The sequence below is a fragment of the Alosa alosa genome, chromosome 11, assembly GCF_017589495.1.
Source record: "Alosa alosa isolate M-15738 ecotype Scorff River chromosome 11, AALO_Geno_1.1, whole genome shotgun sequence".
NCBI lineage: Eukaryota > Metazoa > Chordata > Actinopteri > Clupeiformes > Clupeidae > Alosa > Alosa alosa.
In genome coordinates this window covers 15662536-15675275 of record NC_063199.1, presented here as the reverse complement: position 1 = coordinate 15675275, position 12740 = coordinate 15662536, and the positions used below count along the sequence as shown (strand labels likewise).

General features: G+C 44.0%; 2 protein-coding genes across 2 annotated transcripts in view; one reads left to right on the top strand and one right to left on the bottom strand.

Moving 5' to 3' along the window:
* The window catches only part of hacd3 (3-hydroxyacyl-CoA dehydratase 3), a 5759-nt gene extending 2672 nt beyond the window's left edge, over positions 1-3087 (top strand). Inside the window, exons 5-9 of the mRNA XM_048257232.1 lie at positions 330-497; positions 619-731; positions 1037-1143; positions 1380-1511; positions 2379-3087. Coding sequence (XP_048113189.1) covers positions 330-497; positions 619-731; positions 1037-1143; positions 1380-1511; positions 2379-2455 — 597 coding nt within the window. The 3' untranslated portion in view covers positions 2456-3087. The remainder of the gene's footprint in view (positions 1-329; positions 498-618; positions 732-1036; positions 1144-1379; positions 1512-2378) is intronic.
* Positions 3088-3140: 53 nt separating this feature from the next.
* Positions 3141-12371, bottom strand: ints14 (integrator complex subunit 14). The gene is made up of 12 exons (XM_048257665.1): positions 12227-12371; positions 11443-11724; positions 11094-11201; positions 9459-9614; positions 8962-9080; positions 8489-8631; positions 8263-8355; positions 7975-8119; positions 7314-7447; positions 5805-5923; positions 5635-5700; positions 3141-4426 (listed from the first exon to the last, which is right to left on the bottom strand). The coding sequence occupies exons 2-12, from the start codon at positions 11662-11664 to the stop codon at positions 4178-4180; spliced, it is 1554 nt and encodes a 517-aa protein (XP_048113622.1). The 5' UTR covers positions 11665-11724; positions 12227-12371; the 3' UTR covers positions 3141-4177.
* Positions 12372-12740: the final 369 nt, after the last annotated feature.

The following is a 12740-nucleotide window of genomic DNA, read 5'->3' as shown; positions in this document are numbered from 1 at the left end:
AAACTAAATGAAAGTGCCTTATTAATTTGTGTTCTGTAACAAAGACACTGTCAACAACTGACATTTTCTGTGTCAACAACTGACATTCTCTGTGTCTGTAGCACCTTATTAATTTGTGTTCTGTAACAAAGACACTGTCGACTACTGACATTCTGTGTCAACAACTCTGACTTGTTCTTTGATAAGGGCTACATCTGCATCATCATGCAAATCTTTCTGAAAGCTTTTTATGGTAGCGTGTGTGTGTGTGTGTGTTGGGGGATGGGTGTTGCATGCGGTTTGGCTGTGCGGTCATATGGTAACCAAATTCAAACTCAAACTCAAATTCAAATCTCCGTCTCTTTCTACTCCTGCCTTTCTTTCTGACAGATTCCTTTTATGATACCTTCCACACCATCGCTGACATGATGTTCTTCTGCCAGCTCCTGGCCGTGTTGGAGGTGATGAACCCAGCCGTGGGGCTGGTCAAGACTGGCATTGTTCCTCCCATGATTCAGGTTCGTTGCGGAAACGTTCCTCGGCAAGATAACTCTGCAGTTTCAGACTATCTCTCTCTCTCTCTTGAAATAGAGAGTGTGTTGTTTGAATGATGTGTGTGTGTTTTTTTTTGTGTTGAAGGTGTTTGGGAGGAACTTCATCCTCTTTATCATCTTGGGGTCTCTGGATGACATGCAGAACAAGCCCGTGGTGTTCTTCGTCTTCTACCTGTGGAGCTCCATTGAGATTGTCAGGTGAGCCTGACACACTTCCTGTTACTGTGGGTATAGATAGATAGATAGACCAGATAGATATTTTATTGATCCCCAGGGGAAATTATGTACACGATATACCGAAGCACAGAGCAATTTCTGCATTCTCCTCTCAGGAATAGGAAGTTACGGCTTTTTGGCTTTGGATGTGATGATCCCTGCGTGTCTCGTCTAATTAGAGACGTCATAGCTCGTTGACTTAACCTGCTGTGTACATTCTGAACTGAACTTCTCATGTGAACAAATGGACATTACTGTCTGTGTTCTCCTCCCTCCGCTGTGTCTAGGTATCCGTTCTACATGCTGGCGTGCATCGACACCAAGTGGAAGCTACTCACCTGGCTCCGATACACCATCTGGATCCCTTTGTATCCACTGGGGGTGATCGCAGAGGGTGAGTTACCTTCTGAGCAATGTTATCTTGCAGCAAAGGTTACTCAGGTTTATGCTGTTTCAAATGGTAGCACAGGGTGCTAACACCTTAAAAAGATATACCTCCACTATAGATCTCTTGAATGAATGAACGAATGTCTCATATATCTAGTCTGAGGCGTTTCAGGTTGATGAAAACTTGCGAGTGGAATGAGATGACACGTGTCTCATCTTTTGGTCTCCTTCGTTCTTTTGCAGCGGTGGCCGTTATCCAGTCCATGCCCATCTTTGATGAGACCAAGCTGCTGAGTATCCCACTGCCCAAAGGCCTGGGCTCCAGGCTGAGCTTCTCCTACGTTCTGCACCTCTACCTGGTGCTCATGTTCTTAGGTAGGTGTTGGAGGCTGGGGGCATTGCTAATAAAGGGCACCCATAGTGATGAGTGTTTGGGTCAGGGCTGAAAATTAACTTTGGTACAATGTGAACATCTACCAGCCACTCATAGATATATGGTAGCTTTACTAGCCACTCATAGCTATATGGTAGCTTTACTAGCCGCTCATAGATATACACTCATAGCTATATGGTAGCTTTACTAGCCACTCATAGCTATATGGTAGCTTTACTAGCCACTCATAGCTATATGGTCACTTTACTAACCACTCAATGGTAAATCACTATTTTGTGTCTGAAAGCACCAGCCACTTTTATATTCTACTAGCATTTGGCTGGTGGCTGTACATTTCCATCCTTGCTTTGAATGATTTTTTTGGCCACTTACTTAACGGCAGCAAACGGTGGTCAGTCTGTTTAGTGAAGTGGCTCACTTCATAATTTCCTGAGAACCCTTGAGAACAGGGCCTAAATGAGGCAAGAGGAAGTAGAACTATATTGAATCGTACCACAACTGTGTTAGAATCGCACGGATATATCAATGCAGAGACCGGTCATACTGGTCTGTATGTTTGTAAATTGAAGCATTCTCCCTAGTAGTTAGGATTTATCTTGGTCCTACCATTTCTAAGGTTACCCAGAGGAAGCAGCTGGATTCCAGTGAAACAAATCTACATAGAACTCCAATCTGGCCTTTAAATTCCCTAGCCTGACAACCCATCAAGAACAGCTGGAACAGCACACCTGAGCTTACAATCTTAGAAACGTGCTTTCCCACAATCCCTTATTGCACTAAGACAGGCATCCTCTCTGACAGCCCCCTTACAGAGCTCTGATTGGTTGCTATTTATTGTTCTTTTGCAGGACTCTTCCTCAACTTCCGCCACTTGTACAAGCAGAGGAGAAAGCAGCTGCGCACCAAGAAGAGGAAACCGTACTGAGCGCTCCAGACATAAAGAGCTCCAACACTGTACTTCCATCATCCATCCACCTCTCCTTCCTCCCTCCCCATTCCGTCCATTATGACATCACCTGCACGCCCCCCACCCCACATCTCTCTCTGAGGGACCAGTACTCTAAACGTACCTCGCTACCCAGCCCAAAACAAACCAACAGAAGTGCATTATGATTGGTTTTAATCCAGATACAGTTCTCTTAAGCTTCAAAACCTATTCACTTCCAACACAAACCACACACACACAAAAACACAGTGGAAATGAGGACAGAAAAAAACACCCAAAACATCACATACTTGAACAGGAGGACAAGCCTGGCACAGGAAATGTACACCTGAACAGTGTGGTGTGTGAGAACCTCAGCTGGCGGGGCGGGGTTGGTCAGAGATGAGAACCGGAGCGGTCATATTTACTTCTCCTACTGTCCAGCGAGCCGACCCACCGAGAAGAGGAGAGCTGGAACCTCAGGGAAAGTGGCAGTGAAGGAGTTTGCAGAAAGCCCACTCTGAAGCAATGTTTTGTTTATTTACCATAACAGATGTTTGATGTGTCTAGATGTTGCTGAAGAACATAATGCTAATAATAACTTGGTTTCAAATAAATATTTAAAGCAAGTACTCCGCTTCCAGAGTTTATTTAAAAGCACACACAAACACACACCCCAGAGAGGTTATTCCAAAAGAGGAAATTCATCTTTTTATTTAGAGCTTTTTTGTCTTGTTTTTTAAAAAATGTTATGTACAAATCTCTTGCAAGACTTTAAAAATCCTTGGCACAGAATGACAAGCTGGGAAGTATGTGTGTCATAAAAAAATGTTTGTTTTGAAGAGGATATCTCAAGTTATGGTCAAGAACACTTCAAAGTTCACTCCTTTTGTCTTGATTGAGGCAATGATTAGACTGCTGTTTGATGCAACACAGACAAAATATAAACTGAGCCACCAGAGGTCAGGCTCTTCCACTAGGCACACTCAGACAAACACCATCTCTCCAGCTTCTGAGGTGGATCAAGGGATGATGCTGAGGTCAATATGTCCCACTAGGCATGCTCACAGTTAAGGGCAGCACTGGGCATGCTCAGAGGGAGAGGTAAAGCACTGGGCATGCTCAGAGAGAGAAGGAGATGGAGAACACTGGGCATGCTCAGAGAGAGAAGGAGATGGAGAGCACTGGGCATGCTCAGAGAGCGAAGGAGATGGAGAACACTGGGCATGCTCAGAGAGCGAAGGAGATGGAGAGCACTGGGCATGCTCAGAGAGCGAAGGAGATGGAGAGCACTGGGCATGCTCAGAGAGAGAAGGAGATGGAGAACACTGGGCATGCTCAGAGAGCGAAGGAGATGGAGAGCACTGGGCATGCTCAGAGAGAAGAGAACACTGGGCATGCTCAGAGAGAAGAGAACACTGGGCATGCTCAAAGTGAGGGAGAGAGATGACCGTGGTTTGTAATCTGGTGTGCTTAGGGGTTGGCTGGTGGGGAGTGTATTCCACTGCGGACATGGTGTTCCACATCACATCTGTTCTGTCCACCCCATATCCCTTCAGGACAAGTCTGAGTGCCTGAGTTTCCTGTCCTCTTCTTCCACCATCCTCTCCCCAACCCTCCGGAGAAGTCGGCGTGCGTATGGGTACTGATGGAATCTGTAGGGAAAGGGTCTTTGTCTGGGCATGCTCAGAGAGAGAAGCCCCTGCCCCATCGTCCCCTCCCCTACATCCGGTCCCCTCCGCTGGAGAAGTCGGTGAGCATGGGGGTGATGTTGTGGTCGAAGGCGGCCTGCTGGGAGTCTCCGGTGCTGGCCAGCCGGAGCTGCTGGGCCGCGTGGGACAGCTGGAAGGCCGCGTCGGGGTGGGCGGAGTCAGGCAGCATCGTACACTCCCTCTCCAGGAGCTCGGCCACGCCCTTCAGCAGCTCCCAGAAGCCAAAGGCCAGAGCCGCCTTCCGCAGCCGATTCAGCTCCTGAGCACACACACACAGAATACATGAGCACACACACACACAGAATACATACACACACACAAACACACACACAGAATACATGAGCACACACATACACAGAATACATACACACACACACACACACACACACAGAATACATGAGCACACACACACACACACACACACACACACACACACACACACATACAGAATACATAAACTCACACACACACACACACAGAATACATAAACACACACACACACAAAAAATTTGCAAATAATTAATACATAATAATATGCAAATAATTAATAGACACACACACACAGAGACTCAGGCAAAGAACATAAACAGACACACACATGCAAAGAATAAATAAACACACAGACACATATACACGCACACTCAAAGAATACATAAACAGACACATGCCAAAAAAAACACTTTATTTTAATGTGTCGCTGTTACAGTGTACCTACCTAATTAGGTACAGTGGTACAACCTGTGTAACAACATGTACTATCAGGTACTATCATTGTACTTGCATTATGTATTTGTGTGTACCAACACAATTGATATATGTACTATGTAGTGAATTAGTAGACCTGTTCCAAGACATCGAAGACACAACATACATGTCATATGTACATGTAAGTAATTAACTGGTACACTTAATAGGTTTATTCCACTGTATCAAAAAGTAACAAGGTTGTAGCAGCACAGCTGTTACATGTACACTGAAGACAATGAGGCCTTGACTGGAGCTAAGAATGGTTTGTATATCAAATCTATCATGACCAGATTTACCCTATCCAGCAGGTCTCAGGTCAGCTCTTTGCCTCTGATGAAAATTTAGGCAAATTGGCAACATTTTGTAAAAGCACTCAGTATTACAATGTAACAACTATATGTAGGTACCCACAAATACATAATGCAAGTACAATGATAGTACATGTTGTTACACAGGTTGTACCACTGTACCTAATTAGGTAGGTACACTGTAACAGCGACACATTAAAATAAAGAGTTACCAAAAACATAAACAGAGACGCGGAAAGTATACTTAAACACACACACACACACACACACACACACACACACACACACACACACACACACACACACAAACACAATAAAAAACATGTGTCCAAGACTAACAGTAGCACAGTCTTGTATATGAGCATATGTTTTGAACCTGCTGTTTCCAGTGCAACTTCACTAAGAAACCAACCTTGTAGAAAGTCTGTGTTTTCTCGGGTAACTTGCGTGCATTTCTAAGGATCTTCTGCACATCTGTCTGTGAGTGAGTGAAAACAGGGTCAGAGGTCAGAGTATATGTCTTACACCACGGGGGAAGTGACATCACCAGAGGAGGAGATCATGTGCCGAGTCCAGGCGTACCTGCAGGCCACTGGCTTTGATCCAGACGGTCACGTTCTGAGCGTAGCTGCGTTTGGTTTTGGGCTGCAAGGGAAAGGGACTCTTGCTGTCGTCCTCACCGTAGGGGTTTTCGGCCGCATCTGGGAGGGGTGGGGGGGGGACGACGACAACACAGAGTTGCAAAACCAGTTGGCTTGTATTAAACAAATGTATGTCACTGTTTACACCAACTGGAACACGTAAACATGCTGGCCCTTGTTATAATCAGACCAGAGAGGTTTATGCGGCTTGTATGTGCGTGTGTGTGTGTGTGTGTGGGGGGTGTATGTGTGAGTGTGTGTGTGTGTGTGTGTGTGTGGGTGGGTGTGATGATTCGGTATGCAAATGTTTATCTGTTTATTGACACAGAGAGGGCCTTTGTCTAGAGACACTCAGTACAGTGTGCTATCAGAATGTCATATTGCTGAGAGACTCTAGTCCAACTGAAGCAACAAGTCTCACACGTCAGCCTCACCGTCATTTTTTAGACAATTAAAACCCAGAGGGGGAAAAATAGACTTTAAAGGCAGACTACTATCAAGTGTTAAACCCAGCAGAGACGTGGCTACTGAATACACTACGAAACATAATGTACTCAAATTTACTTTATATTACCCCTGACAACATACCAAAACATTGCCATTTTAAATTAAGTGGTCCTTAATTTGTTAATCAGGCCCTTAATTTGACTTTATATGCCATTTTAAGGTGTGACCCCTTAATCTACATTTAAGGTGTCAAGTCAGGGGGTTTATTTGTTGTGATTAAGGGGATAATTAAGGACAATTTAAGTATATCTTAATTTTATTTTAAAATCAAAAAGTAAGGGGTAAATTCAGTAGGCTTTTCTCTTTAATCTATGCACATTTCTACTTAAAAACTACTTAAATATAGAAGGGTTTTAAGGTCAAAAGTATGGCATTTGTAAGGGGTGAAACTAAGGGTTTTTGTTTTGTAGTGATAATGGAGATGTGTTTTATCACTTGCAGTGGTCCCTTGGAAATATAACCACTGACATCCTAACCTTGGTGTAGCATGACACCAAGTCAAAATATTTGAGTTACCGAACCTAGAAAAGATCTGTATGGAATGCAGCTAAAATCAGTCAACTGTTATGAAGGTTGCAGTGCCGCTTTAAATCCAAAAAGAGGAAGCTGACACATTGAAGAAGATCTTTGAGTGTAGTGCAGTGAAGTAAGACATGATCCCTTCCTATTATAGGGAGGGTAACCACTGATGTCCGCTGAACATTTTAGATAGTGATGAGTTTAAAGACACAGATTGTTTGACAAACAGCACATACAGCACAAGAGCACATATACAGAGAGACCAGTCTTGATGACATATTCCAATTTCTGACAGTGAAATAAGCAGTGCTTTTGGCTGAGGATGTCTGGTAGTGGTCAGTTTGAGTGAAGAAGCATCCATACTGGCATAGCTGGGTTGCTTGAACTGGGAATAGATGGGTTGATTTAACTGGGCAGGCCTTACCTGAGGTGGGACCCAGCTGTGCAATCTTCCCCAGCCAGGGCAGAGGGTCCGGGCCTGGCTCAAACAGAGACATCATCAGGTTGGACTTCTTCTTGCTGTCCGCCTGCGAGTACAGCATCCCGTACCACTCCGGCCTGGGAGATTACCAGAGGAGAGGAGAGGACAGGACAGGACAGGACAGGACAGGACAGGATAGGACAGGAGAGGACAGGAGAGGAGAGGAGAGGAGAGGAGAGGGAGAGGAGAAGACAGGAGAGGAGAGGAGAGGTGAAAACTCCAGAAAACATCAATAGATCAGTAAATACGAAGCTATCATGACAGGGATTGATAGGTCTAGGGTTTGTAATTTTGAAGTAGCCCTAACACTGAAGAGTTAGGGCTACACATTTGTCAAATTATGTTTCTAGTGGGTTAATACGTGTCAGTTCAACTAAGTCTATAACTGCAAACCATAAGTAGTTAGTCTGGTAGCCTACTTGAAATACATACTAGAGTCCGACTGATAAATCCAAAAAACGATTTATCGGTATATTTATTGGTTTTTTGAAATCCCATATGGTGAGTCTGATGTCTGTGGATGGTGAGTCTGATGTCTGTGGATGGTGAGTCTGATGTCTGTAGATGGTGAGTCTGGTGTCTGTGGATGGTGAAACAGACTCACCCCAGCTGCACTAGCGCCACCATCCCCTCCACCTTCAGACTGCCGTGCAGAAGTACGCAGAAGTTTGGGCTCTTTCCAGCCATTTGATTGGCGGAGCTTTCCTCATCCACATCATCAGTGTTTCCTGTGCCCACCTCATCAACTTCTGAGGACAGAAAAACCATATGCACACACACACATACACACACATACACATACACACAGAGAGCTTTGAAATGTGTTCACACATTCTTCGATACTTATATTAGTCGCGCCATCTGGACAGTCTTTAGATTCTCCGACTCTCACCTTTGTTCACAGCTATGGGCAGAACCAGATGCCGTGAGATCACTGGAGGGCTGGCGATGTCTCCGATCTCTATGAACCCAACGATCTCCAAGTCTGGAAAAAAACAGTGATCCGTGAACACCCGTGAGCCATCAAATAACAGCATGCATGAATGGAAATATGCAGTTGTTATGAAAAACCACACATTTGAATTCACAACGAAAGAAAGAAAGTAAGAGTTGGACACCTGTCTGGACTGCCTTGGGGATGGGGTCCACCTCCTCATCCAAAATCATGGGCTCTGGCCGGGGAAACACCTGCACGTCAGAGGACAGGTTCCCACAATGCAACACTGCATGGAATGGAGAGTATGCCTGGTCAATCAACTTCCTGTAAAAACAAACACAAAAGAAAAAAGCAAACACAATCAGCCAAAAAAAACACACACACAAACAAGCAGAACACACAGAACACTTTTAACACACAGGAAAACAACACTTACAACAAACAAACAGACACACACACACACACACACAGGTCCACTCGGCATCATGCAAATCTTGAGATCAACAATGAGATCAACACACTAGTGCTACATCCATCAACCAGCTGTAAACAGATTGGCACAATGTCAATAGGCACACGGGCACGTACAGCATAGTGTATAGTCAAATGAAAACGCACGCACGCACGCACGCACAGACGCACACACACACTAACCCAAACATGGACTGGACACTCTTTAGACAGAGTGGGCCCTCCATGGTGAAGATCTGTCCATCTCCCTCGTTGAGGCTGATCAGCTGCTCTAGGTTGTCCATGGCATCTGTTTCCTGGAGCTGAAACACACACACACACACACACACACACACACACACACACACACACACACACACACACTGCTGAGATTTGTGTAAGTCTACCCTTCTGTGTTAAGTTTTCAATCTGAGTCACAACTTGTTTTAATGAAGAGCATGGAAAGCTTATTCTCCAGAGATGAGTCACTCATACCCCTACATTCTGCAGTGCCAACAGTTTTGAGCAGACTGCAGAGCCATGCAAAAGTCTGCAGTAATGCATCCTATGTAAATAAAAGACAGTGGCTCCAATGGTGTTTGGGGTTCATGTAGTGAAGCCACCCTGAGTGCCCATTCCATCCCAGTGTTTGCATCTCTCTCCTAAGAGTGACCAGTAGGCCTCTGCTAGGGGCAGCGCACCTCCTCTGCATTGGCGATGCACATGATGAAGAGCTTGGAGGGGAAAGGGAAAGGCAGGGGGAACTTCTTGTCGTCCCTGCGCTGCTTCAGCGTCTGCAGGGAGTGGCGCAGAGAACCCCTTCCGATACCCAGCGATCCATCAGTCACCAGCACCACCTACAGGCCAGGGGGATGAAGGACAACATCAAAACAACACTGATATTAAACCAAAAAGGCTGCAAGTCTGGACCAAACTGATTGGCTGGAATAGTGCATGTCTTGGTCTGAGCACCAAACTGATTGGCTGGAATAGTGCATGTCTTGGTCTGAGCACCAAACTGATTGGCTGGAATAGTGCATAGTCTTGGCCTGAGCCACTTTGTGTCCCATTTACAGAGACAGAGGGGTCCACTATGAAGCAAGGTTACTGGCTTACCCTGTTCAGGACTGACCACTGATTCCTGAACTACACGCCACTTTAGAAACAATAGCTACTTAGTGCAGTGTTCTTTTAGAGATCAGCGGTTACTCCAAAAGTTGCCGGGTGAGCCAGTTACCTCGCTTTGTAGCACAGCCCTCTGTTCTGGGCAGCGCACATTTGTCCACAATTTGTCCATATGACAGCTGGAGGACCATGACGAGCAATTCAGAGTTCAAAACAGTTCCCACAGCTTCTTCAACATCAAATACAAAGACTTTTCAAAGATATTTAGAGCCAAATACAAGGACCCAGCACACTGATCAATGTTAATTACTATAGCATCACACCTGACAAAAGCTCACAGACAACAATTTTAAGAGGCTTGAATGCGTGAGCACTTCTCAACACTTCTCATTTGAGTTATGTTACAGTGATGGTAGACTACAGTATATGGTCTCTTGCCTTTTCTAACACAAAGTATTTCATTTTAAACACCTAGAGTGGCCTATTCTTTTACACAAATTTACGTCACAGACCATTTGGAGGTGCAAACAATATCGGATTTTTGGTTGATTTGACCATCAGTTTAACTTCGAAACAGGCACTTTACTTTGGATAGACAATAGCAATACATCATAGGAGTCATTAACGTCAAAAAATCTAGACTGGAGTACGTCAACATTTGACACCTACAATATGTTTAGTGTTCTTAAGATGTCAAATAGCCTGTTATAGGTACCAAAATGATAGCTAAGGAGCCAGAAGTGAACACACATGGATGGCTATAAAAACGGTGCTTTCATTATACAACTAAAGACAACAAAGTACCTTTATAACCCTTGAGCCACCTCCTTACTATGTGATCTTAATACCTTTCTAACTTCAACTTCAACTCAAACGCCCACAAATGCCTGTATGTTTGTGTGAAAGAATGTCTACTTAAATCTATTTTCAAAAACATTCAACTGTTTTGATTTATTTTTTATCAAATTCACCAATTTAAAAATTATTTCATTTTGAAGATCCCATGGGATCCCCGAATTAACTGAATCTGACAAGTGTATTGGATTAGACTTCACATTCAACCTGACAATGACTTCACTGTTAACATTTCAAAAGGCATCAGCCGAAGGCAACATGACCTAATCACTGACTGTATTTAAACCTAGGATGTCTCTATGCTTTTAATGAATATTCACAAGCCCATGGAATATGTGGGGTGTAATCCATAGTACCTGACAGGGACAGCCACTACCCCACTCCTGCTGCATGACGTTGCTGACCCCCTGCAGGGCGGCCTCTAAGCACGTCTTATCAAAGTCCTCCAAGTTATTCAGGGTCTCCTGCACAGACGACAGAGAAGGTTGCGAGGGTTAGACAGACACAGGTAACACAGGTAACAGTTTATGTATACACTGCTCTCAAGTCAACTATCTTAGGTTCAGTTGACGCAATCACTAATTGGACTATTCTTGAGATCTTGAAACAGCTTAGAACAATTTAAAAAAGCTTTGTTATACATTTTGCAAGTGGATAGTGTGAAGGTACTCATCTGCGAACTGCATTTGAGATGGCTGTCTGTACCTGAAGAGTGTTGTAGTCTCTGGTAAACGGCACCATCAGCTCCCATAGAGATGAGAAGGCCACCAATGCTGTGAACTCCAGTTTGTAGTTAGTGGCCATGTGCTCAAACAGCATGGTGAGCCCGTGCACTGCTAGATTCTTCCTCTGAAAGTCCTCGCTGCCCTCCAGTGACACTGGGCGTGTCATGGAGAGCGAGGCATCCATCAGGACCACCGTTGGCATGGTTTCCAACCCACCCGCGCCCTCTTACACACTTTAACTGGGCTGCAGATCTAACAAAGTCTGTAGAACGACAAATAAAACGTTAACAGCGTCCTCTGCCAGAGATCACAAGAATAATCTGCATAAAACACAAACTGTTACATTACCAAGAACTTAACTATAGACCCATGGCAACGTTATATGCGCAACAAGTGAAAAGTGACTTTTAATGTACATAAACCACTGATCACTGCAGATCATTACTCATCCCAAATGAAATGGAGTTAACTTGACAGGAATTGTTAGAAAGCTTAAGATTATGCATCAAATAGCAAGTAATCGCTGCACAACTCACAAATACACAACTCGATGAATACATAGCAAACAAATAATTTCCTTTTAGTTTAGTCCTACATATTATTTAAATACTCAGCTAATTTTAACCGCAATAAAACCAGAGGTAGCTAGACGAAGAGCCACTCGAGCTATCTGGTTAGCTAGTAGTTAACGTTAGCTTGCTGGTCAAGTATGAATAAACCCTCTAAATACACATCAGAGTTGCTAATCAACGACAAAATAGTACCTTGAAAGACAGCCGTGAACAATCGGAAAATAGTGGGAGATCACTGCGTTCTTTAAATTAATTTAGGAAATATTATATCAATGAAAACAATCGATGTGTTTGCTTGCATTCATCCGTGCACGAATACACACACACGGGGGAAACATTGAACGATGGAACTTTCGTTCCTACCTCAGATGAGACTGGTGAGGTAGCCTACAACCGTGAACCTTGAACTTGTTGGCTATTTCACAACGTTGAACACTACTAACAATGTATTCAGCCAAGCAATTACAAGGTTTATCTGCTTAAAGTTTATTTATTTTATAGACTACACACCACAATGCAAGTATTACGCTACACATGCACCAAAATCACCAACACAACCAGGAAAAATCTGCTCTCGCATGAACTGGGGGCTATAAGGTCATCCACATTTTTTTTGTTAAATGACATGCCGTGACTAACCTATTTTAGTTGTTTAACACTCTTATACAAATGCGTACATCATTGTTAGTGATTGCATGTCTTTCAT

Excerpts from the sequence above, each read along its gene's own strand:
- ints14 (XM_048257665.1), bottom strand. The coding sequence starts at position 11,664 with ATGCCAACGGTGGTCCTGATGGATGCCTCGCTCTCCATGACACGCCCA. Across the intron at positions 7,448-7,974 it reads GTGGCGCTAGTGCAGCTGGG|GCCGGAGTGGTACGGGATGC; the intron begins GTGAGTCTGTTT and ends GTAATCTCCCAG. Across the intron at positions 4,427-5,634 it reads AAACACAGACTTTCTACAAG|GAGCTGAATCGGCTGCGGAA; the intron begins GTTGGTTTCTTA and ends GTGTGTGCTCAG.